Below are 27,481 nucleotides of genomic sequence, written 5' to 3' on the forward strand. Positions count from 1 at the left end.
GCAGTGTAATGCACTTATATTTCTGCTCTACTTTTGAAAGAAGATAGGAGTGGCTTGGTTGTCATGCCAGGGTTTTCAAAGGACCCTTTGTGTTGAAGCGTCGCTCATGGCCAGAGACATCCTCCTGGTATTTATTCTAGAGTCCCTCCAGATGCTGCAAATTGTATCAAATGGGCCACATTAAGGCGCACTTTCATAACACGCATAGCTGCTCAGCAGATCTTCAGTGACTCCCAACCGCGGACACTCGCGGCCCAGAGGGGACTTCTGCAGTTGCCATCGGTTATGTGGGTGATTGTTGAGGTCGCTTTCACCCGTGTTTGTTGGTTGGTTGGTTGTTTTATTGTCAAGCACGATGACGGAAAAACTATAAAACCGATTTGTACCGAACTTGGTGGAGGGATGGGGCCTGTACCAGGGAGGAATCCATTACATTTTGCGTCAATGCAGATTTGAGGCTTATTTATGCTCCCTTTATTTACAGATACAAAGATCCATTTCAAGAGTTTTAACCGCCACTGCCAACATACTTCCATATGCCTTTTTACATTGGCATGGTTGTTACATTACATTTCATTACATGTCATTTGGCAGACGCTTTTATCCAAAGCGACTTACAATTAGTGCATTCAACATCTATGAGGGGCCATTTAGGGGTTAAGTATCTTGCCCAAGGACACCTCGGCATGCAGACGGGGAAGACTGAGGATTGAACCACCAACCTTCTGGTTGGAGGACAACCACTCTACGCCGCAGCCGCAGCTGTATTGTTAAGCAATACATCCACTGGAGGATAGTGTAGAGTCGAGAGTTTCTGACAACGACAAACATGTCGACAGTGGAGAAAGTTTTGATAATGTAACTCTTGAAAAGGAGGCATAAATGGCAGTTGCATACATTTAACCACACAGGCAAAATAATATGCAACACAAATATTCTCTTAAAAGAAATTAAAAGAAATTAATTATATGAAATATTTAATCAGAAAAGGCTGTAATCTGCCAGAAGACGATTAGAAACAACTGCTCTACACACAGAAAAACAGAGTTTACAACATAACACAGAGTTAAAAACTGATTGGGGCTGTGTAACTGCAGCCTGCTGCTCACTCACACAGCTCACTGGGCAGATACATATGTAGCACCTCATGGATTTGTCTGTGCACGCCCCCTGGTCATCCTCAAGGATGCCGGGGTCAACTAGTCCTGATCGGTGTCAGAGGCCCCTCGACACCAGGCATGCAACATGCCTAGGGGTGGGCTGACACTGCAGGACAGTCATAAGACGAACACAGCCTCTTTCTCTAATTAGATTTTCCATGGGTTGGAAGCTGGGCTGCAGTCAGCTGTGGTGCTCAGGCCATGTCTCCACTTCATGTTTGAGATAACAGGAAAGAAGAGTCTGGAGGAAGGACACTGTGTATTTAAGTTTTCCTGCTGAAACTTTCCTCAGATATGGTGAGAAGAAGAATGGGCAGACGACTCGTCTTCCTCTCCTCTGTTGTGTATTTTGGGTTGCAGTCCAATGAGTGGTATGCTCATGGACCAGAGAGAGAGAGAGAGAGAGGGAGGCGTGTGCATCTTTGTGGGTTGAATGAGAGGAGGGATCCACCTCTCTTTTGATTATTTAAGATCTTATGAGAGTGAAAAAATAAAGAGTAATGTGTTGTTTCCAGACAGTGAGAAGGAAAGTGATGATGCAGCGTGAATGAGAGAGAGAGATTAATGGGTTTTGTTACATAAACTGACCAGTTTTCCAGAAAATTGAGTTTGAGGTTGAACCTTCAGCTTCAACAGTTTACAAGATCAATGGGAGTCTTATACTTTTTTGTATATTATTATAAGTGGAAGTTGAACTGCAGCAATTAAAATGCTTCAAACTGTTATGTAACATATGGAACTGAATGAATCCACCATGAAAGAGGCAACGTGGACTTAAATGATCCAACAATGATGATCCTGACTTAAAAACATATTAAGAAGTGTTAAGATCTGTAATTCTTATTCAATTCATATGCCTGTTTGTCTTGATTTAAGTTGACTGCAACTGTTGATGCAGATGCAGTCGCCATAAGTCAAAAAAGTCCTGCTCAGAGGGACCAAAAAAAGACGCATTGACATGATGTAACTTGGCAGAGAAAGTGCGTGTGGGCACATGGACCGAGCGGTGCAGCGAGTGGAAGGTACAGTCGACACACGCAGGGGGAGTTTCTTCTCTCAAAGCAGCGCACAATCCCTGCAAAAGTATCCCGGTGGTGACTTCAGATCCAAGGAGGTGGTGATATTCATGGGAGCACAATTCAAACTCTCTCTCACTTGGAGTAGGAGCGCAGCCTCTGGAGCCGACGCGCTGCGCATTACGCATCTTGTTGAACGCACATCGACACAGATGGACTACTGTCTGCGTAAAGTTTATTCTTTTTTAGTGCTGGAAGGAGAAAAGCTGAGACTCTTGGAGCTGATCTGATAACCTGAAGACATCCCGCGTTAAGTCTCTACCTGGACATTATGAGGAGGTATCCAGGCTTTTTTCATTCTTGGGAGAGGATGTCGCTTTGCTGAACTCGTATAGCCTAATAACTTTTTCTTACTTTCTTTCATTTTCTCATATTTCACTGTTTGATCAAGCGTTACTCGATCTTCCCTTTTTACGCGGTAGTTTCAAAAAACTTTGCATGCGTAAAAATGGACCGCGCAGGATTTGCAGTTTTGACAGTTTTGATTGTTGCGCTCATGCGAGTTGGCGACGGCCACAAGGACACAGCAGCAACAGGTGGGAGGCAGGAGTTTGCAGGGGCGCACCGGGCGCAGCAGCCCCGGGTGAGGAGTCAAGGTCACACGCCAAGAGGACCCTCGGAGGACGGGGCATCCTCACGACAACCATCCGGTGAAAGCTCCCCTGAAACCAGCCAATTGAGGACTCTGGTCCGCCTGCCCAGGAACGCATCCCTCCAGGAGGACGGCAGGCAGACATCCAGAGTGGGACCGGCTCATGCTGCAGGAGTCTCCCGGGAGGAGCAGTCCCCTGCGCCGCGGGACGTTGCGCAGCGCACCGCCAGACAAGCAGCCGGCCAGCAGCAGAGGACCAGAGTGAACCGCAAGCAGAGCAGCAAGCCCGGCTCTGGCCACACAAGGAGACTCGCTGGGTAAGAGTGACAACCAAGTGTTCCCCAGTGTCAAGTCTCACATGTGTGTGACCTATTTTTCTGTAAATCAGCCCACGTGGTTTACAGTAAAGTTGTGTGGTGGCCCACTTAGGCAGCATCTTTATTCCTGTAAGGCAAAAAAAACATGTGATGATCTAACTGAACAACCCACAGAAAACACAGGCAGCAGAGTGTAGCTCCATTTCAACACAGACCTGGTTGAAGTGCATGACACTGACATCCAGAGCTGCACTCTAACTACATATGAGTTACAGTCATGTATGTATTTTGTCATCAAGGTCAGGGCAGGACATGAAATAATGGCCGAGGTTAAACTCTGTGCTACTGATTACTGGCCTGATAGTGGATGCTTTATAATGAGCAGCAAATGCGTATGAATGGCTGAACTGTGTCTGAACTGTTTTGAGACTCATGCAACGTTGCATTATCACAATTTCCTCCCATTACAGTGTATTTAAATAGTAGTAGGAGACTGAGGCTGCAGACTACTTCAATGTGTGTGCCCCAGTTTCGTGCATGTTGCCTGCAGGCCTTGTTTCGTAGCAATAGCTGGTGAACATTTGTGCAAATTTGCTTAGTGATCAGAAACACCTGTTTCTCCAATGGCCCTCTCTCAATGCTGCAAGTCTGCCCAACTTTTTGTGTCTCTGTGGTGAGATGGAGGCCTGTTTCCATATTAAGAGCTCTTTTATTTTTGTGAAATGAACCCTTGCCCCTCCAGTCCTGTTTGTTCCATAGGGACAAAGCATGATACACACTGGAGGGGGGAGAGTGTTTACATAATAATCTGAGGAGGGGTGGACGTGAATGGCTCACCTTGGGTTGCAGACAGTGAAATAGAAATGAAATATATCTCTTTGTGTGTCATAACAGGGCCCCCTGCCTTTAGGAAGTGGATTATTTATATGACCAATTTATGGGGGACACTTTACAAGCAATGGGAGGATTCAGCCAAATGATTTGCCATCTGTGGCCGTACATATAACATGTACTCATCCGAGTACGGCCTAAAATGTGATGAAAACGAAAAGGAGAGTGACTAATGGCCTTTAGTATAGGCACTATACATTTCACTTCATGCCCCGAGTCTGCTCCCTCACCCACCTGCTAGCTATAGATACTCTTGTCATTAAAGACGGTGAAAACTAACACTAACCACTTAACGCCCCAAGAGGAGTGAGTGACAGCGATCATGTGCAGCACTTTATGGATCCTGTCCATATAATAAATGTGCTGTACCATCAACAGGCCCTGATCTATCACATGTTTAAAAAAAAAACATGTGTCACTCAGACAGCTGCAACGAGGCATGGCTGAATTGAGGTGCTGTCTATTTACGGCAACGCTTAAAGAAAATAGCTGAGATCCAACATGCTTTATTGCAGCGTGGGGCACATGCCTTGGCCGGCGTTGCCAAAAATACATATTTCAGTGTTAAATGAATAGGGTTCTTTGAGGCATAAAGGTAGCACTGCATAAATCTGTGGGAACATTACCATATAGTAGTCCGCACGGTGATTTTAACACTTTGATTCATTAGCTTCAGATGAATCATCTGCTGCTTGTTAGAGAAAGTGCTCTCATGACACATTTCCTCCTGGAATTCCCACTCGGCGTGCTCATTTACTGTACCCCGCGGCGCTGGGGTTCACTTAACGCCCCTTTACATTCACACCGGCTCACTGCGTCTCGCCCTCTCCTTTCAGTGCACCTGTCAGGCTGATTGATCCAGATAGCTCAGCGGTGAAATGATACTCCACCTCTTTATGTTGGGGTTTAAAGAAGAAAAATATAACAAGGTGTGAACAAGGTGTTATCTTTATTTTAACCTGGGGGGCGTGATCCTAGTAGTGTTGTATAAAGTTCTCCATCACAGACGTGCAGTGATGGAATTCAAACGCGATGACTGACGTCTTTGGCAGTGGCCCTGGCCTCATGTGTTTGATTTACGACAAAGCTAAAGCCTGCCAGAGGGCCCAAACAACTCCATGTTACCCCTGTGACGCCTCAGAAACCCTTGCAGTATATCTAATGAGCGCAGTCCGGCCCCAGGTCAATGAGTCAATCCCTGTTATCTTCTCAAATCACTGTGAGTCAGACATCCACTTACTGTAATGTCTTGTGAAAAGATGACGGGGCACAGATCCTTGCCAGTGCGCTGACTGTTGCCCCGAAGTTGCTCTTGCGGTCTGGTGCCTTTTCATCTACCTTGCTGCAAAAAATTGGCCTGCGCCACAAGCGAGGATTAAAGAGTGCAAAGAATCCAGTTATAACTGTTTAAAACTTGTCATCTCTCATTTGCTCAGTGATTTATAGAAGATGCAGGGTGCTTTTCATGTCCCGTGTGTCTAATCCCCTCAAGGCTCAGATAACTCTGTATTTGTTTTCACTCTGGACTCTACATAACAGAGCAAAGGACTTGTGGGTCCGCGCTCAGAGTGAGTTTTGTGACTTGTGCCCTGAAATTGTTATCAAGTAAAATGCAATTATAGAGTAAACTGTGTTCATATCCATACAAGAGCCACTCTGGGGAGATCTGAAACGGTGGCAGCCTTTGCAGTCAGATCTGTGTGTTGAGGCCTTCCACATTTTCAATTATGGTTTATTAAGATGCTATTTATACTAAAGTCTGATTCAAGCAGTGCTGTCAGTTATCTAATAACTGTTTTTCTCTTTGTCTTCCTTTGTTCAGGCCAAATGTCTGCGGAGGTCAGCAGTGCTGCTCTGGCTGGGCCGTGGCACGAGGAACCAATCGCTGCATTAAACGTAAGGGAAAAAAACATAACTGTCCTCGGTAAACTTTAAAAAAACATTTAACACACATGAATACGCTTTCATTCTGCTTAAGATTACAGTTTTATTGCTTGGTAACCAAGGTCATGAAAAGACACACAAACACACTGACAAGCATCATGCACAGTAGAGCTTTTTGAGGGAGAACACTTTCCAAACAGAGAGGCTTTACAGTCTTATGTGCACAGGCTGAAAAACAACATATTTAATGGATATTAATGACTGTCCTGTCAAGCGGAATTAGTCTATGAAAGTTTTCCTATGGCGATGCTGCCCCTATGGTCATGTTCATCATGGGCTGTTTGCCTTTTCGTTTCATGTAAGGTCCTTACGTGGAAATTACAAGCACTTAGCGCTTGGCTCTCTCTGAGACACAAGCCCTTAATTATGGGTGGGACTGCGCCTTCTTTTATTGGACCACAGTGCTACTGGATTTCCTCACAGCCAGATAATTAAGAGTGCAGTAGAGGACACGGCCTGAGAACGAATAATTAGCCGCTTTCTTAAAGGCAGCACTGACGCAGAAGGTTATTGCTTTTCATTGTAACAGTGATATTTCTTTATTTAACTTGTGTGTAGACACACCAAAGTCTTGTCTTTTTTTAGACCAGTTCTTGATAAAGAGGCCAAACTTAAAATAGAAATGTCTACAGCAATTTCACTGATTGCATGTCATGTGTCCCTTTCACGTTTACAACCACCATTGTTTGCTGCAGACTGAAATAACAGGCTGCCATTGGAGTTTTAGCTTTTTTAGTAAAAGTTATCTTTAAATTTTACAAGTGAAAACCCATATGGCAAACAACATATAGGGACTACAGCTCTGTAGTCTATCTATCTATCTATCTATCTATCTATCTATCTATGTTGCTGCTTCATACTTATTTTGACTTGTTTACTGTTGCTGTTTACTGTTTCCAATGGTTCTTCTTAGCTAATTCTCCTCCACACGCACTCACATACTCACATACTCAAACACACACACACCGTTCACCCACATTTCAGCCAGTCCATTACACAACAAGCAGACTGGCTCCAGCAGTCACCTAATTAGATCTCCTTCCCTCCTGCCCAGTGCAAAGCCTCCGTCCACTTTCTCAGGTCCCAGCTAAAGGAACAGTTACCAGGGTGTAAATTACATCTAACATGGAGTTGCAGTCACTTAAATTAAAAGAGTAAATACTTATAATGTGCCCAGTAAGTAACAGGTCCAGTCTAACATGCCTCTGTTAAACAAGCCAGTGAATCTGAGAGGGCCAAGGGTCTTTCCAACCATCTGGACCCTCTTACTGCTTGGCCCTCACCCAGGTCTGACTGGAGGCTATGCTATCATCAGCTGAGTGAAGCCCCAAGGCAGGCAAGGTGCCAACACAAAGACCCCAGACTTGAGCTGGGACTGGAAGCCCCCGCGTAGAGGACCTCCGTGGTGGAAAAAAACGGCTCAGCCTATCTTTATTCTGTCCCCAGCTTGAGTCTCTTTTCTTTTTTAAAGAGATGGCAACACAAGAAAACATGTTCACAGTGGGGGAAAGAAAAGGAACAAACCTGTTGGCCGAGAGCATAAGTAAAAACACATCGTTTCTGAGCCGCGTCTGGGAAATTCTGGCCGAAGTAATGTCTGATATTAAAAGTGTCAGCTGCAGGCTTCACCCAAGAGACTGGATTGGGTGTCTGGAGTTATGGCCTCCTAACAATACCTTCTTGTTCGATTGGGTTGAGCTCAGAGCAAATATATGACAGGAATTGGATCACCAGTCGTCCAAGGAGCGCGTCGGCATGTGTTTACTGTTTAAAAAGGTCTTCGTCTTGGCTTCCCTGGGTCTGCATGGTTGGAGGCTCTCTGAGGACTCAGTGCTGCCCATGCCCTGGCAGGTTTGGTGCTGACGGCTTTGTTTTCTACAGCAGGGTGGATGGTTAGCAGACCTGTTTGTGTATGAAAGCAAATTCAGTGTGCCAGTGTCGTGTGATAGAAAGCTTTGATCCATTAAAAGCGTTCATTGATTTTCACGGCTGTGTCATGTTTATTTCTCTTCTTGTCAAGTTAAAAAAAGGGTTATTTTTTTCTGTGGCTGAGGTTTTACATAACTGATTTTATTAATGGTGGCCACGAATCAAAGGTGTGTGTGTGTGTTGTGGTTGGTTGGTAAAGTGAGGCCAGGTGTGGGGTTGGCTCTATCGAGGCTGCCGTCAAAGTGAATGGAGCATCTTGTTTCTGGGTCAGCACTACACTTAAATATTTATTCCCCCGCTGTGTTGAGATTCACATCTGCTCATGTGTTCCTGTTTGTTAGATGAAGAGCAGAGGAAGGCCCTATTGTAGCCTCGCCCAGTCACAGCCCAGCAGTAGTCCTGCCTAAGATATAAGACTTAAGACTGACTGTCTGCATTACTGTAACTGTCGACTGTTTGACACAAAAGCCGATCAGATGTTCACGCTGAATGCTCCATATGGTGCAGGTAACTGTCAGAGTCCAGAAGAATCTCACACCAATGTAAAACTAATGCTTCACTATCACATGATTCATAAAACATACCAATAATAGTAATCTGTGGAAATGTTTGTACACCTGCCTAAACAGTAATTGTGAGAAAAGAGAAAACAGCATGGTTGAGTAAAATGTGCACCATACACCACCACTTTGTCTTGAGAATGGACTCTGAAATCTGTTTACAAAACAGTTGATTACCTGTGGAATTCTGAGAAAGTTTGAATTACTTGCATGTTTCATAATAAATACAGTAACCCCCCATTAACTGTCTTATATCGTTGTAAATTACTGTTTTGAAGTTATGGTTTACAAGATTTCTAGGGAAAAAAACAGTATAGTAAGAACTTTTAAAGCCTGTGTTACCGGAGATTAGGTCTAAATTGTATCTCTTCTTCTTCAATCTTGTTTTTGTACTCTTAAATGTGGCTTTCACACAAACCTGTCTTTATAACTGAGTCTTGGAAAAGCTACCAGGTTGGATTGTAGACTCTACGATGGTCGACATGCCAGTTCCCCAAAGTAAGGCCAGAGCATCTCAATTGCCCCCTGGTGTCCCAACTCCTCCGTGTTAGCAGGGACATGGACCAATCAAAGTAGGCTACATGTCAAATATTTTCTCTCGAGGTCATTTTAGGAAGTTATCACAGTCGTTTGAGGGATGATTTTTCAGGTAAGTTTGGTTTTAATTTGTTATGTGATGCTATAAAAACAGGGTGAAACGTGATGATTGACAGCTGAGACAGACTCACGATTGGTGAGCAGGCTTGCTACAGCGGCTCCACCCCCTGATCGCTAGATAACAGACTCTGACTCAAAATGCGTCGTTCGTATCCGTGATACTTTGGCTTAATTTCTGGATAGTGGGAAGAAGTGGAGATGCTTCATCTATGGGATCAGATTTTCTGTTAGCCTGAGCTATGAGCTCTTCAGAAAGGTGGGAGTAGTGAAGATACCAACTACAACAAGATGAAGAGTGTATAGCAATGCTATCTGCTCTGTGAGTGTATACTTACTATAGTGATAAATGCTAACTAGTATGCTAAACAGTATGCCATCATGCCCAAAATGACAACGTTAGCTAATGATTAACTTCCAGTAATGTTTAGAAAGTATTATAATAACCACAGTCATTATGTTAGTTTAGCTTGTTAGCATGGTGATATTAGCTACTACTACCACAGCTGAGGATGAGTCATAAGTTATTTTATGAAGAATTCATAGTATTCGGCTGATTAAAAGTTTGACCAGATGGTGGCATTAGAAGAAACGTTAAGGGGCCACCAAAGTTAATGCAATTCATCCTGAGGGTGACATGAAGGAAAGCCTCCAATGGTTGTACCACTAAAATCCCAAATATCATAATTTCCTGTTAAGCATGCACTCCATAGCAATTTATTCAATAGTTTTTAAAATATTACATTTTTGACCCAAGCAGTGGACAAAGAATCCTACTATCCTGGTGGAAAAAAGGAGCACTATAGGTGTTGGCGTACGTCTGGCGAGGTCACTATGAATCAGAGTTATGTCATGTTGCCCTGGCTTCTCCAGTTGACATGGCTGTTTTAGTAATTGGATTAATGGCATGGTCTACCGCCCACAGAGTGAATGTATGGGAGAACACAGAATACTCCAGAACAGGGGAAGACTTCCTACAGGAACTGGCTTTACTTTATATCCGAGCTGATAGTACTCCCTAAAGTGCAGGCTTATAGATTCTGCAGTCACCACACTATACATCAAAATGTTTTGGTGAAGGCATGTGCTACATATGGCAGCATGCTGCAAGTGGAGCCAATACTGAAAGCCTGATCCCCCCCCCCTACTTATAAAAATAGAAAAGCAAACACATGGCCCTTGACTCAAACCTGTTGCTGTCTCAGAGAGTGCAGATGAAAGGTGCATCATTCACGTGGAAGAATAAAGTTGTTTTCAGTCTCTTAAGCAGTTGGTGATGGACAGAGTGAAGCTCGGCAGTGGAGTTTCTTTTTGATTGCCCTCCAGCTTTCTTTGGCCTGCTGTGCCGCTCAGGGCCCCATCCCAACCGTGAAATAACTCCTTGAGCAGAAAAATCTCTCTCTTGCTTACCTCTGCCATCACAACATTAAACCAAAATACTGAGTGTAGCATGTTTCTCTTATTCCATCACGGCTCCAAATGAGTTCACACCAACATTAATTGTTACCTTTTTATTGTGACCTCCTTTTACACATATAATAGTAGATGGTTCGATTTGAATGAAATCTCATTTAACACCCAAAAGAGGAAATGAGATTTTCATGTATGTTAAAGTCACCAAAATGTGAAATAATTCAAATGCTCCATAAAACAACCCTTTTGCTCTATTTGTTGAGTCATTTATCCCAGTCAGTCTTTAGATTTAAACCTGAAACACATTTGATGCTCCTTTTGTTTGGTACGACATGTGTGAAGCAGCTGGTAAAGTATCAAGGACCTACATGTGTTAACGTTCTCTGACCTCCAAAACGGTACCCAAAAAATGCAGGTTCACCATCTTTGGCTAATAGAAACAAGCCGTCTCAGTTTGCTTTTGGCGACACACCGCAGAATATTCAAACACGGCAGACCCAATCTTACAGTAGGATTTGTTTTCTGCTTTCAGACAAAAACACATGCTAGTTCAAGAAGCTCACTCAAAGGTAGGCATCCAGCACCGTGATATGTGCTCTAATCTAAACAAGCCACATGTAGTATCTGTTTTCATCTCTCACAGAAGAGATTTACTGTGCATAACCAATGTTTGAACTGTATAAGTAAAGGTTTGTCACGGTGTGTACACTGCATAGGACAGTATATATGCAGTTAGAAGTCATGAGTCCAAGCCAAGCACATGATAGAGCCACGAACCACAGAGTCACAAGGACTTATCTGCTGAATAGCGATGCTAAATGCATTAGCATCAGCAGAGCCACTGTAAATACAGTAAGTCAATAGACTGTGTACAGATAATTTACAGCAGATTATTTGATGAGAATGAATTTTATGATAAGCATGAGTTATATGAACCTAATTAAATAACATATTTACTCTGCAGCTTTGAGGCGTTGAAATAACCCCAAAAAAGAAAGAATATATTATTCCAAAGGTTAAAAAAATGGACCAAATACTGAAGAGAACCAAGATTCCTGAGCGGCTTCCTCTGTTTTACAAGAACAGGAGGTTCTTTAGACGCCGTCGTTTCTAGTGTTGTCATTGAGCCGGGGTTAGAAATTACGGCAACACAGACAGCCAGGTCCCTCCTCGGCTTTAGATGTCGTGTGTGTGGATTTGTAGGGGTTGCACAGTTCACAGTTCAGGGGAATAACACTCCCCTGGCAGCCCTGCAGAGAGTTATGGGCCATTAGACAGATCCTGTAATCAATACACACCCCATCATCCCAAACCCATCATTAACATAGACGGCGGACAGCTCGCTCTGACTTTGTCTCCCCGAACCAGGAGTGCAGCTTTCTCCACTCCAGCTGGTGTGTCTGTTTGTAGGCTGCAAATGGATCTTGCTTTGGCCTCCCGTGACACATGTTTTTCTAATTGCTACCATAGACAAAAGTGTGGTGAAATGAGGTAGTTCTCAACGTCTGAACCCAGACAATGTTCCTGTAGAATTTCTTTTATTTGTTTATTTGTACAACTTGAGGTGTGTTTCCTAATACAGAAATAATGGAGAAAGAAGTGGGACATAAAATCTTGGCCATGTAAATTCTTCAAGAACACTTGAGCTGTGTTCAGACATGCACTGAACTCTGGACTTTCTCATGAAATTATCTGAAGGAGCTTTATGTGAGAAAGCAAATGTCTAAGTCAGTTGCAGCGGAAATTCTCCAGAGTTTCTCTCGCTATCAGACTAATAAAATGTTCGAAAAATGTCAGAGTAAGCCCAAGTGAGAGGACAGCAGGATAAGGTGTGGAGAATTCAGAGCGAATGGGCGTGTTGATGATGTTTCTAAAACCCCACAGATGCAAAACTGAAAAGAAAAGAATACAGATATCTCAGGATGAAAAAGAGGTGCCATACACGGAGAAGACAGAAGAAGATGTCAATTTGGAAAGACAGCGACATTCAAGAGCTTTTGGCGATAAGGGCCAATAAACAAAAACATGTTTCCCCTCATCTGAATGCTCCCACTGCACTCTTCATATGTGAAAGGCAAACTCTGAAGAATGACTGGACCCAACTGTCCAACAAATTGCTTTGTTTGCTTTTCTGTTATTTAATGATGCAGCAAAAGTTCACATGCTCCTGATGATGTTTGCTGCAGGAAAAAAAAAACAGGATGGGGCCTTACTGACTCAACATTAACAAGCCAGCACCCCTCTCCTCCTTCAGCCACACACACGCTCCATGAGGCTGCAGTGTTGTTAGGGCAGCTTATAGACAACAATATATCATGGCACCCTCCTGCTTAAAGACCATATGGAAGTTGTTGGGATGTGATCCCTCAGGAGGATGGGGTTTGTGGGTTTTTGGTGAGCACCACGTCTCACAGAGTCAGCTTTACAAGTTGCGGGCGCACGCCCCCCAGATCCAGATATCCTCCACACAGTGCATATGGCATGTGGCTCATTAGGAGCTGAATCTGGGAGTTCGTGGGGTGCGGTGGAGTCATGATATAGCGTAGCTAAAAGTAATGTACACAGTGTCGTGGGTCAGATGTAGGTTAACTAAATCCCTCCCCGGAGCTGAGGTGGTTTAGGAGAATAAAAGCTCCAACTACTGTATTGGACAGAAAAACCTCACACTGTGATTGAAAAATGTGGATTTATGACAGAGGCACCTTCATCTGGTAAAATGTTACAGTTGTAAGATTTACCACAAAGACAAAACAAAGGATCAGTCTAACAGTGGCAGACTCCCCCTCTTCTGCTTCTTGTTAGAACAATAGAGACGTTAAATTGTGAACCTTTAATGAAAGCATGCAGAGTTACAGTAACAGTGGTTCGGTGCAGCAGAGTTAGCCTTTGCCAAACCTGATGATTGCGATTGTTCTGGCAGCCATGTGGAAATCACATGTCGTAAAGAGATTAACACTCACTTGAAATGATTAGCATTGAGAGGCAATTGTATTAACTGCTCAATAGACCAATTCTTACTTCTTCAGTGGATAGCGAGTTTGAATGAGAGGTGAAACTTGGAGCTGTTCTCGCCCCGCTGCCTCCCACAGTCTTAAACACTTGACCTATTTCATGGGATCTGCGAGGGTCTGCGGCGAGTCCTGCACAGAGGCCCCTGCTGTCATTGCAGGAGGTTTGTCAGACTATATATTCAATCGCCAGAGGTTTACAATTGTCTGTGATTGTGCAGTTTTGCCCAAAGTTGCATCATTTTTATGACCTATGTTTAAGTGCATATTCCTCCTTTTAACCTCCTCATAAGCTTTGCATCCACATGCATGTACATACACCCATTCTACCTCTATTGGGAAAATGGTCAGTATGTAGTTTATTCAGAGGTGGCTTCAATATAACAGTAAGTTGAGTAAGTTGCTCAAACCACTATTTCAATAGTCATTTTACTTTTCATTCTTTCTTCCTCGCTTTCATTTCTATTTTTTCATGGTTTGAAAAGGCCTTCGGTTGAGCCTTTTGTCATATTCGAAAGAATTCTAATCCCCGGAGCAGCTCACAGCCTCCTAATCTCATAATGGCCATCCCAAGATTATTGCGATTATGCTTTCATTATCAATATTATTTTCAGGACTGTCAGGTTTCCCCTGGTCGGACTGTTGACTTATGTAAAGTGAGGAGATTTCTCCACGTGTTTGAGTTATCTCAGATATTGGTTTCAAATTGCCCTTTGCTGAATGAATGGACTATAAAGATTTGATGGGTTGTATAACTGCGAGTCAGAGAGAGGGGAAAGGTGAATCTCTGGTGGATTGTAATGGACTGGAAATGAGTGCTGAGTTGGAAATGAGAGTTCAGTGGAATGGAGAAGGGGGGGGGGCGAGAATGGCAGTTTTCCTTAGACACGATCATGCAAAGCTAAGCTTATAACAGGTAAGAGCAATCCACTTGAGAAACTATGAAGAATACTTAACTCAATAAAAACCGCAGGGTTGCTTTTAATATATGAAGAGAATTCCTCATGTGATCAACTAAAAAGCCAAGTAACCAAGCTCTTTGACAGGATTTGAAAAGGGCCTCTTTAACCTCCATGAAAACCACTTGCAGGAGTATTTGCATTTACTACAGCTGTCCATAGAGTTTTTTTTAATGATAATAATAACTTTATTCATACAACAGCTAAAAACAGCTGTTACACAGTGTAAATAACTACACAAATACAAAATACCAAGGACAACAAGCAAAATAATAAAATAGTATATAAAATCAAGTAAATTATATAAAACAACCTCAATTAAAAGTAAACACAAAAGAAAGGTTGAAATAAACACAAGTGATAGCTAAATACAATCTAGTAAAAGCTATTCAGTAAAAGTAAGTTTTGAAAGTTTTAAAAATCAATTTTAACAACAAACAACTTTGATCCGATGAGATTTTACTCAGGCAGTAAAAACATCCTTCAACTTTCTCGATGAGTATCCCTATGTAGCTTAAGTTTGAGACGTCCCACTGACGTAAATATGAAGTTAGGGATATTTCAGTGAAGCCCAAAGAAAATGTGTTTTATTACTGATTCTTCTGGATCAGCATGTTTGTGTGGAAGGTACAGAGCTGCCAACAGTCTAACAGTCTCGTCTTTTCAGATGACTGGATCCGGACACATTCTCCCAAAACTTGGCCAGTCTCTCTTCATTGTAATTAAGGCTTAAGTGGTAACGCCAGGAATGTTTGCGATTTCTCCCCTTTTATTTCCAGTGGATTCACGTTTTATTATTACTCTTGCAAAGTAATAATTGCTGCACATATTTGTGAAATGGGCAGAATGTGAGGCAATTAGTTTTAATGATGTGCAAGACAAATCTGTACGACAGCAATTACTGTGACAATGTGCTCAGCAGCCCAGAGGCAGGCCCCAGAGACAACACAGACAGGCGGCGATACACTGTGCACCGCAGCCAAGCAAGAGGCTTCACGTGGGGCACATGTCAGGCCTGGAGTCACTGACCTGTCCGCTCTATTGTCAGTGCAGCCGACATGTTTGCCTGGTGTCAATTCTGTGCCTCACAACGGAAAACAGGTCGCACGTCACTCGATTGTAAGCATATCCCATCGTCAGCCAGCCGTGAAGCACCATTTATTGGGTTATTTTTCTGCCCCGCACTGTTTCTCAATTCACTTCAGATGGTTTATTTGAAGAATGCAGTTTCACACGTTACAAAGTTCTCCCCCTGCAGTATAATGTCACTGGAATCTGTGGCCCATTTGTGCCACCGCTTTATCCCCAGACTTGAGGTTAAACAGACTTTGGACAAGACGATGGCACCCAGCCAGCCTGTACTTTAGTTAGATGATGTATTTAACTCCTTGCCAAACAGAGCTCAGGCAATTCCTTTTTCATCCCATGATGGAAAGTTTGGATCACATACCAAGTTATACAAATCCACAACCACATTTCTCTAAACGTGTATGCTTCATCAAAAAAAGAGTCTACATTTTCCTCAGAGTCGTTATAACGAAATGCTTGAGTGAACTGCTTGGTCTAAATAAAATTTGCTTCAGCATAAAGCAGAAGAGAGTGGTGATTGTACGATATTTAATCTTCAATTTGTTAGTTTTTCTCATCATACCACAGGCTGACGATGCGTAATGCAGTGGTCTTTCAATTAACATACTCCCTGATCTGAATAAACCAAAAGGCAGAGCTGAATGGAAATAAAGGTCTGACGCGCGTTTTTAGTTTTGAGCTCAATTCATCAGGAACAGCATTTTTGGGGTCCACTGTGCTTTCTTCTTCTCTTAAAGCAACAGAGAGTGGCCCTGCAGTCTGAACACTATCACAATAACAGGAAGTGTGCGGCAGGTACACCACTGTTCGAAACCCGGTGGGGCCCTTTTTGCGACAGCACTCCTCGCTGCCAAGAGCCGTGGCAGCGTTCCTGCCTGCGATCTGTCAGCGTCCGCAGCATCTGTGTCAATAGCATTCCATAGCCCTGTTGACAGAGTGCCGCTGTTTGCTTTTGCCACCACAGACCAGTAGCCTGATTTACTGTTTGAGGACAATGTCATAAATCCTCAAGAGCCGTTTACTACATACATTTGTGTCACAAGATCGAGAGCTTGTTTACTTTAAATTGTGTGCCACAGGACTTTCAGCTCTCCAAGAATCTGGAGTGTGATGGGAGGGTGGGCCAGTGGAGTGACACAGATTATTTTTCCATGACCATAAAGTGACCTCAGCGCTGTGTATTTGCAGACTATTGATAAATATTATGCACACATTCATCTTTTACGTCCAGTAAGCCCCTTCCGATTGGTTTGATACAGCTCCACAGGCATTTTCTTTGATGAAGTGTCAGCTATTTTCAGTCGGCCTTCAATAACCAGTTTTTCCTATTCGCTCAAACTTCCCATGTTAAAGTAAAACATGCAATGGATTCTAGATAAGTGACCAAAATGTATTTTTAGGAAATCGCCCCGTACAGAAATGCCGGCGGCGCAGGCTTTACCTCAGTGCGAAATTGGATAAGGGTTTAATGTAAGTGATCATATGAATTTAGACGAAACAGTGCAGTTAAAGACTCAAGAGAAATTGAACATGACAGCCCCTCCAGGCTCTCCGCTGAATGAAAAGGACAAAAAAGGTTGAGAAGTGAAACTAATGGCCCTGTGATTGAATCAAGTTAAAGTGAGCCCCAGTGTTGAGATCAGGGAAAGCCATAAAGGAGCAGTAGCCGGAAAGCCACTCTGCTCCCTCTTACAAGGGGGGCACACGCTCGAACATGACCCGCTGAAAACCTGATCTCCCTCTGTGCTCTCTCTTCAGCGGACTGCCAGCCCCCCTGCCAGAACCGCGGCTCCTGCAGCCGCCCACATACCTGTGTGTGTCGCTCAGGCTTCCAGGGCCCCCGCTGTGAGGAGGTGGCCCCGGAGCAGGTGTACATCCGTGAAGGAGGCGCCCTGAGACGCGTTCATCCCGGCACCAACCCCTTCCAGAGAGACCAACCGCGGAGAAGGCCCTCGGAGAGGCAGGCCATCGATAGCACCAAGGTTCAGACGCCACGACCTGCCACCACCAGACAGCCTGTGTAAGTGATGCAGCTGTGCCTCCTTGACTCCTCTTATTATAGCAAGAAAGAGCCTCACAGCTTTGCCAAATAAGGTTTATTTGTGTGAAGGTTTTACACCAACTCTAACTTATTGACCGGCCACACCAGAAAGCGTAATATGATAGTAATATGATGATTGAGGGATCCCTAACCCTAACCCTAACATACTAGCAAGTGTTAGCACTGTTCAGTCACAATACTGCATTGAGCTTTTCTCCACGCTGTGCCATTTACTTCCCCCTGGCATTTTGTTCACGCAGCTATACATTATTGAAGAGGTAACCATAATTAGTTGATTACATTCATTCAAAAGAGCAAAATTAAAGAGGGCAAAATAAAAACAAAGCTTGTCAGTTAGCTGATGCTAGCGTTAATTGGCAGATGACATTCATTTACAGAGAGATAATAAAGTGCGGGTGTCAAAGTTAGCTAGGATGTCAGTTACCTGATGCTAGCGTTATCTAACAGCTTGCAATACTTAAATGATAACATTCATTTAACAAATATATATATATATATATATTGGGGGTTGCTAGCTTGTCAGTTAATTGATGCTAGCGTGAACTGGTAGTGAGCCCGAAAGCTAGGTAATTCATGGGAAAATAGGGTCATTAATTTGCACATTCACCACTCGTTTAATCAACAAATTGTTTTTTAATAATACTTATAGTCTTAATTAAAAGTTGTATATGCTCTAAAAAGCACTGCTATGAAAGTCAGTGCTTTTTTAGAGCATATACAACTTTAAAAAATGTGTAAACATGTGTATTTCACAGAAATCTATATTTTTAGCCTCCATTACTGACATACAGGCTAGCTCACAGAAAACGAATTGACACACCGTGCTATTAGAAATTATTTAAAGACTCTTTAACAAACAGTAGTTCATTACAATTCTATTCGAGACTGGTTTTGTTTATCATTGCAGTAAATCAAACCAGATGACAACTTACATCCTTAATACGCTTATAGTAAAACAAATAGTAAGTAAGCTTTTGCTGCCATTACTGCCATGCTTGAAAAATGTATTAGGGTAAATCTTTAAAATATAGGAAAATATAACACGATATACCAGACTGAAATATATTAACAAAGGCTATTCGTTATGAAAATAGAGCTTGAGGATAATATTTTCTTTAGGTTTTCACTGTTTCAGTTTGTTCTTTGACTCAATGTAATAACTGTGACGATAATGTATCGGGCTAATAGTTGCTCAGACTAAAGCCCCTTATTGTGCATTCAGCAAATTCTCTAAAGACTGCTAATCAGCAGGCCTAACAGTTTCTTGGCTGGACCGTCTATTTTAGTTCCAATAGCTTTTTGGTTTGATTAATCACTTTGCCGTGGTTAGAACCATATTCTAGATCAAGGATGCTGAAAGGGAGTAATTGTTTCCGGGAGTATTTTGATGGGCCTTTATTGCTCACAGGCTTAGACTTATCTATTCAAATTGTGCTCAATTTTGGACTCAGGCCCAGCACTATTCTAATCTTCTCACTGTTAGTTATAGTGCCATAATTTGTTTGGGCACTGAGGTCATCATTCACTTTTTAGCCAGTTTGTCATCTGGGTTATTTCTCCCCAACAAACACTTTAACATGCTCTATTACATCTGACATTTCTGGTGCTCCTCTTGATAATGAAGAAGATCTTATGTTATTTTCTACTTTTGCTGGTGTTATGGAATTATGCTGGCTGAGCCATCCACATGTTTGTGGTAGCTAAATGAAAATCTACCAAATGTGTTTGCTGATGGGTCATTAAATTGTTTTTTTTGTATCCCCATTTCCCAAATGTTCTAATCAATACAAGACCTCTGTAGAGTCACACAGTTGCTATGCATATGTTTGCTTTGTTCTTGACTCACAGGACATTTTTGCGTCCTGAGTCACATCTGGGACAAGAAAAAGAGACGAGGTTACAGGTTCAACACCGTAAGAAGCAGACAGTGTTCCTGAGTCACGAATACCCTTACTATGACTACTCTCACTACCATGTTTCTATTGAAAGTGACTAACTGTTTGTAAGAGGTGCTATTAAGTTCAAGATGAGCCATTTTCCCCCGCTGTAGTGCAAAATTTCCAAGCACGCAGCTCAGACTAATCCAATTACAGGTTGACAGATTTCCCTGAACTCATCAGGACATAATAATAACTTCTGCCAGAATTGTAAAACGTCTTCATTAAAACATTAGGTTAAGAATCATTTGAATGCTTTACACATTTTCATTGGTACTTCCAGGAAGCAATTTGAATGCTCGTGTAATGCACGTTTCAAGCTAAGTCCTCATGAACTGCTGCAAACGTTCGGGATGCTCTTGGCCCAGAATGATCTTTTCGGGTGGAACAGTCTTCCCCCTGGAGAAGTGGTGGATGCAAGTCTTGGTTTCGTATATCAGCCTGAGGTTCCACTGTTTCCAAAGCCAGGAAAGCACGAGCAATGTGAGGTCACAGAGAGTGAGAGTCAGATAGAGAGACAAAAACAGTGCCAAGGCTCAATTAAGGAGTAAGAAGAGGAGTGGGGGAGGACAGACACTAAATCGCATTGCCCCCACTTGAGGGAGCAAAGGCCACATCGTACATGCAGCACTCAGCCAGTCGCCTCTGATTTTCCCCAACTAGCGAAGGTGTGAGGTACTATATATGTCTTTCTTGGAGCGGACTAGGCTCATTATGTCAGGAGCACCCTGTTACTGACCCGGCCTGTCAAGTGGCGCCAAGAACAAGAAATAATGTAGAGAAGTAATGAGACAGACAAGGAGTGACAGAACAAAAAGAATGATAATAAAAAAAAGGAACAAGCAAGAGTAACAGCGTAGGCAAATTGTTTAGGTGGCCAAGGAAGGGTGGTTGACCAGTTTAAAGTCTATAATCCGTTAAATTTACTGTCTAGTCAGCTGTGGTTCCCAATTGTGGAACCCTACTGTGTGCACGTCAGCAGGCGGCAGACAGGGAAAGTTTAGTGTCTGCGGTTGATTTTAAGAGGTTTGTCAACATCTCAGTTAAGATGATGCTTATCTCAATTTTCAGCAGACCAGCACTTGAAATGTGTGAGGGGGAAACACAGGCTTTACTGATTAGACATTAAGCAACTAAAACAGATTTTGGAGTCTGGTTGCTCTGTCAGAGAATGTTTTTAATAACACTTGATAGTAGCAGCTGCCTTTTCTTTGGCATTTAACAGTAGGTGTTTTTAATTGCCAAAATTATTGATAATATAATGCATCAAATTATGATAGATTTCATTTGCACTAGCCATATTGCTCTTACTCAATAGCATACCAACGGAATTCAGAATTTGGGGTTTTATGCACGTTGCTGACATCAGAAGCTCTAAGAGTGATTCCTGGGGTTGATCTTGACTCCAGCTTTAGCTAGGGTTTGTGATCTGAAGATATCCTGTCCAGCAGTTAGGCTTGCAGTTTCCCGCAGTCTCACAATGTTCATTTGTAGTTTTGTATTGTGTTCAGACATAACACAAGGCAAATTTTACCCAGACTTTCTGTTTAAATTTGACTGTTGGACTATGTGCATTGTTTGCATCAATATTTCCCAAACAAGCTTGTGTAGACATTAGCTGTAATCTACCTAGCAACACAATCCGTATTCAAAGTACAGGGTAGCCATGAGGGGGCTTAGCTCCGCCAAAAGAGACACAAGTTCCATGGAAGCGGAAGTGGGGTGATAGATTCATCACCTCCAATACATAGAACATTGAATAAAGCTTCCCATCGAAGTTAATTCTAATAGTGTGTATCCGATGTGTAGCGTTAGCCCATCAGCTGTATAATTTGGGTTTATCGTTTGAAATAAAGAGCCGTCCATCCATTCCCGTCACTTAATCAACCCTGAACATAATGTACCTACCCACCATGTGTAGAATGTGCTAAAGTGGCAAAACAACCTTTTTATACTTGCACCAGTCCAGAAGAATTAGCATCAATTTGGATGAAAATTACAACACAGTCAGTCTGAATACACCTTTATAATCCTCTTTCTCTAATGGGCAAACCAAATCCTTCCATGCAAAAGTTTAGCTTGTTTGAGCTGTAATTTCTCTCTGTCGCAATTGAATGATGGCAGACATGTTGTCAGCCCTGTTCAGGCACACCTCCACAATGAAATGTTATTTTAGAGGATAAACGGTTTCATGAATTATCCCACTGAATGAGTTCAGCACATTTATCAGTGGCAGCCTTGGGATGGACAAAACATATGAGGAGCCTCCTGTTCTGTGAAAATTGTGAGACGTCAACACAACTCCATACCATACTCCCTCTTCTTGTATTGCTGTCTTCCACCTTTTCCTCTGACCCTTTAAACTGTGTCCCAAAGGTCTCAGCTGCCTGATATGTGGGATTTGAACTGTAAAACTGAAAATAGCTACATCCCGGCACATGCAGCTGGCAAACAAATAACAGTTTCCTCATTTGAGGCAGTAGAACGAATGCTTTTCAACGTAACCTGGCGTTTCCTGTGAGGCCTGTGCTCACCAGTGGAGGGCTTGTCCCTGTCAGCATGGGACCCTGTACATCACAGCCGGTCTGTCATATCCTAGTATGAAGGTCAGGGCTAGTGGTGAACACATAGAGTCTGTCATGTAGGCTAAACTTCACACCCCTGCCATTCTCTTACATCAGTCCTCTGCAGGAAACAGAGCAGGGCAGTGCAGGATGTGTGTGCAGTATGCAGGTCTTCCCTCTAAAGGTTATCTCCCTCTTGGCTGTGTTACATAATCAGAGTCAGGACAGCTGGTAGCACCTACCTGGATAACAGTGCTGTACAGTGATGGCATACACTTAAACTGCCATAATCACTGAACTAGAGCTTAACCATAAAGTGGATTTGAATGCTAATTAATTGAAATATATAATGCATTAAAAACCAATAGACCTGTGTTATACTGTATATTTTATTAACAATGTCCAAACCCAGAGGGATCTCCTTTTTCCCCCCTTTTGTATTGGTCCCTTTAATGGATCACAACTATTCATCGTCAATTGCTGCATTATATGAATAAGACTTTAATATATTACCTCATACGTGAACATGATTTGCACCTGAGTCTCGTCAGGTAGATTTTAATCTGCATTGGTGGTAAAGACAATGACTCCCATGATCCCACGCTGCTTCACAACGTCATCAAGTCTTTTGTTATTGTTTTCAATAAGAGAACGATAGTGGCAGAAGTTGTATGTTTACCTGAATCTTCTATCTTTTAGTGCATAGAGCAGGCATTCTCTAGTCTCATGATCTGCTTCGCCTACATTTTGATCAAATGAAATTGCAGCATTTACAGCAGCCAATCTGAACTATCCCCTGGTGTGATGTCCCAAATGAAAAAAGTGATGATACTCACTATGTATCTTTACTCAGGCTATATTATGACAGACAATATCACTGTGTGAAAAAACATTTAAATGAGGCCGCTGAGACGCAAGGGGTGTTCCGACAGAAAAGTAAAACTAGTTGACCTTTTGCCACAAATTCAATGTGACATCAACTGACAATTAATTGAACTTATAAACTTAAACTTATAATTAAATTCATTGCTTAATACAAGGATTACACAACCCACCTGCAATTATGTATCAATGTTATTTTGATTGATTAATTCACTGGGATCTGATGTGTTGATGGTGGCACAAAACAAATTGCTGCCATTGCCAATTGTGGAGGACGGTGCATATATGCCAGTGAATAGCTATAAGAACGAGTGTATTAAAATGTTCAAATAACATTTCAGTGTAACCGTCTTTTGGCCCATTACCTAAAATAACTGCTCTGTACAATTTCGTAAAGTGTCATCTGCTTTAGGGATGATTATGAATTTGGTTACACCCAGTAACACACTGAGACATTGAAGAAAAATAAAAACACCCAGTAACATGGAGAAAAAAGACCCTTAAAGTGGGTGATACATACATCTTTCTCTGCATTAACTGCTAATATCAGCCCTACTGTTTGCCCAGTGACTAATAGGACTGGTGGTTCTGTGGCTTGTTGACTCAAGGCTTAGCGCATAGCCACACAGCTGTTTCTCAGAGGAAACTGTGGTCATAGTGGGAGTTCTCCATGTTAATCATGGATCACTACTTGCTTTCACTCCCACTCCAGACAAACCACAGCCAGCGCTGACAGAAGTCCCTGTCAAAATCCTGTAGGTGACCTCAGCACCTGTATTGAAATATTATTTTACAATCATCACTAGTGTTCTTGGATGTAGTGATGAGAGGAATTCAAGCTATCGGGTGTAACAGAAGCACCGAGCTTGAAATAAATATGATCATAAACATTGTAAGGCAGCAGTGGAAATTCACTCAAGAAGTTTCTCATAACTCTGAGAGGCTAATAAATTAAGAGAAGCCCAAATCCCACAGTAGCTTTCCATCTCATAATACTCTTGATGCTTTTGGCTTTGATCAGATATGAGTGTTCATAAACCTAAAACATATATCTAAACATTCAGCCTGGGAAAGTTTTCCCACTGTACCACCTGGCAATGTGCTTTGCTGCTCCATGAGGACATGTACAGAGTCTTCCTCGCGTCTCTGTTTTTCATCCTCTGCCACAGCAGAGGATGCCTACAGACGAGCTGAGGGGTAAAGTGCAGGGTTATTCCCACAGGTTGTACGTGTTGCTCCCAAATGAATGAGACTCTATCTCTGTTTCAAACCAGGCATATGACCATGTGTCCAGAGCTGTGATTTGTATCCCTGCGTGGGTAGAATGGGAATGAACTTGAACGGGGTCAGGTTAACTGGGTTTCAGCTGGTGTATCGCAGGCGTGTTTGTCTTGGCATGCTGGTGCTACAAACTTGACCTTTGCCCTGAGCTCGGTATGTGGTGAGCATTTTCTCTTGCGATATGAATGGCATAGGGCTTTCCGGAACTTGGACATCCTCTGACATGGTTTTGTGATGCTGGATGGCTGCATTGTGCCACTATGGGTTTAACATCAGCATGGCAGAGTGCAGACTCAGCTATGGAGGCCACCCTGTCCTCAGGTGAACTTTCTATATGCTGGGAAGTGCAAGAAGATGTTGATATTTTGTACATTTTGTTGTCATGGTAGGAATCAATCAAGACTGTTTCTGCATATGTTGTAAAAGTGTTTCTAGATTTTTGAACATGTGGAAGGTAAACATACAACAATATTGAATAAGCCAGACCAGGAAGAGTTGGAGTTTTTTTCTTTCTACAAACACAGAGCCAAACGAGTCCCATGAGTGTTTGGCTTCCTGCTAAGCCAGAGGGAACAAAAGACCATAGAGAACTCAGCAGTCAGCGTGGGACAGATATGTCTTTCTCTCTCTCCATCCCAACGCTCTGGAAGCCCCATGCGAAACGCACTCTGTGCTGCAGAGCCAGCAGGCCCGACGTCTGTAGCCAAATCTATTTCATCCAGCAGGCCTGTGCAGATGCAGCTGTCGGAGGGACAGATACTGTACAGCAGTTATAGGAAGAGGGGGCGCCTATCCCAGAATGCAGTCCAGCCTCCAGCTCCGGGGCTGAGGCAGATGGAAGCTGCATCAATCAGGCTCGTCCCCCAGATATTGGGGGATTTTTTGAAAGCACAAATTAGCAGTAGGTCTGTGCATGGGACCAGTCAATGTGAGCTCCTGTGGGGCCAAGAAGTGTAGCAGACCTCCAAAGGCGGCAAACATATGCCACGAACATGCTCAAGCTCCCATTTCTTCTTTTGTGTCCAGACATCACCTTTCTTCCCTCATATTCTCTGTGAATGTCTGCTAAAGTTTTTTATTGCCGTGCAAACCGATGTTGCAGGTCTGTTTAAATATTCCCTCAATCACGCCTGTTGTTGGAAACCCTCTTTGGTTTACAGTCAAAGCAATCTGACATATGACACTCAGCAGTGTAGGCCCAGTCTCAGTCAGCACTTTGTAATGGCTCTTCCTGCTGACCTGTCTTGTGGCATTTTACTAAGTAAATGATCAGAGCAACTAAAATAAACCGGGGAGTATTGAATAGCCTCTCTGCTCCCCATGTTTCCAAGCATTTTGATTCTGGCCCCCGAACCACAGCAACCACACTGCCTCGCCTCCATCCAGAGTCAGGCCTGTTTGGATTTCGTATAGCTTGAAACAAAATGCTGAGGTGAAAACAGACAGGTTGCCACCACCACCCCCCCACCCCCCCCCCCCCCGGAGATGGAAAGGTAACTGCTTATTCCACACTTTTTGGCCTGTGATCGAGCAGACTGCAGTAGTCATATGTTTTGATCATGTAATGTCTGAAAACCTCAATGAGGTCAAATTCACAGAAAATCTATTTTCATGCTGACAGTGGGGGGAGGAGTAATAGCTATAAAATTAAGTGGAACTTCATCTCTTCATTTGTCCGTGTTGCACTTTGGCTAATCCAAATAACAGCCTTCGCTAAATAAGTTTCACAAGAAACTGTGCGCTCTCCAGTGTGCAATAGGCCCAGTTGCTGCACTAATATAAGCCCCATCCCCATGGGGAGAAGAAAAAGCTTTCTGAATCAATCCAGCCCCTCTGTAATTCATTTCACCCAGGCTCTGGCTGCTACTAACGGGATTCCTGGAAGGCCCGTCCAGACAGAGAAAACATGATTTAATCCAGCCTCTGTGGCTGGTGCGATAAGCCCTCAGACACACCCAGATTTTCACAAGGGGAAATATTCTGCCAGGACCCACAATTATCCAAGTCATAATGAGTAGAGATTTTATCAAAAAGAGACTGGGCCTTAATTGCTCACTGATGTTTGGCCTTATGCATCCACGCATGAAGAACTTGTTTCAGGAGAAAGGAGCTTATCGTTAAAGCTCTGTACATGTTCTTGCAACTTGGTGTTTGCCAGTGATTCGTTTTTTATAGTATGGGACATATACAAGACTACTGGCACTACTGACAACGCTAAATTAAATCAAGCAGCAGTCAGTAAAAATTTCATCATACTGTTTTTTTCTTCTTGTATTTCGACTATTCTGGTTTTCATTAATTTTCATTTTTCCAAGAGTCAAACCTGTTGTTTGCCAAGACACATTTTTTATTTCACCCATTCATTGGTGCTCGCGTGGCGGTGATTGATTGCCCGCCAAACTTGTAGTTTGTGCACATCTATAATAGAGTATGGCACAGATTTTCTTTTCCTTTGATATCTAACCAGTAATATACAATCCAAGTTCTTAAATGTATTAGTTCAACATTTTGGGAAATATGCTTACAAGTGTTCTTGCTGAGTGTTAGATTAGAAGATTGATAGGACTCTTATACTATATCTGTGTAGTGAAGATGTAGTTTCACATTTGAAATCACATCTGTAATGCATTGATTCGACTTAGTTTCATGCAACTCAGGTTTTAAGATTTTTTTCTAGTTTCTATTCTACTTTCACTGGTCTTATCCATTAACCACATCATTTTTATAACCATGGGTTGTTTAAGACGTTTAGCTGCCTGTCAAGTAACACTTCAGAGTTCAGAGAGGACAGAACAATGGCAAAGTTTTGTGAGGAGGCCATTTCTGACAGGTGATTGTTCGACCACCAACTGCAGGCTCCGGACACCTTCATGATTGTTGACCACCATCACCGACACTGAGCTACAGTGATGTGTGTGTGTGTGTATGTGGGACACATCTAAATCATCAAAAAGTTGGATGGGTCGTAAAACTTGCTTCAGTCGTTATCACTGTTTGTCGGACTTCCAAACTAATAAAATACAAAACCCTTTGGCAAACTAACACAAGACTATCATTGGTAATGGTTGGACTGGATAAAGTGCAATTCAAAGTACATTAGGTGCATGTAACTTATGCTCTGCTGATGTCATGTTCACGTAACTTGGAACTCATACAGACATTT

The 27,481-nt window shown here is 42.7% G+C and overlaps 1 protein-coding gene across 1 annotated transcript in view; it reads left to right on the forward strand.

Annotated features, from left to right (window-relative positions):
* Positions 1 to 1,832: 1,832 nt before the first annotated feature.
* Positions 1,833 to 27,481, forward strand: part of LOC117756081 (latent-transforming growth factor beta-binding protein 2) — an 85,835-nt gene continuing 60,186 nt past the window's right edge. The window contains 3 exon segments of the mRNA XM_034576398.1: positions 1,833 to 3,145; positions 5,859 to 5,932; positions 17,351 to 17,612. Of these exon segments, the coding sequence (XP_034432289.1) occupies positions 2,685 to 3,145; positions 5,859 to 5,932; positions 17,351 to 17,612 (797 nt within the window). The 5' untranslated portion in view covers positions 1,833 to 2,684.

The sequence above is a fragment of the Hippoglossus hippoglossus genome, chromosome 22 (assembly GCF_009819705.1).
Source record: "Hippoglossus hippoglossus isolate fHipHip1 chromosome 22, fHipHip1.pri, whole genome shotgun sequence".
Taxonomy (NCBI): Eukaryota; Metazoa; Chordata; class Actinopteri; order Pleuronectiformes; family Pleuronectidae; genus Hippoglossus; species Hippoglossus hippoglossus.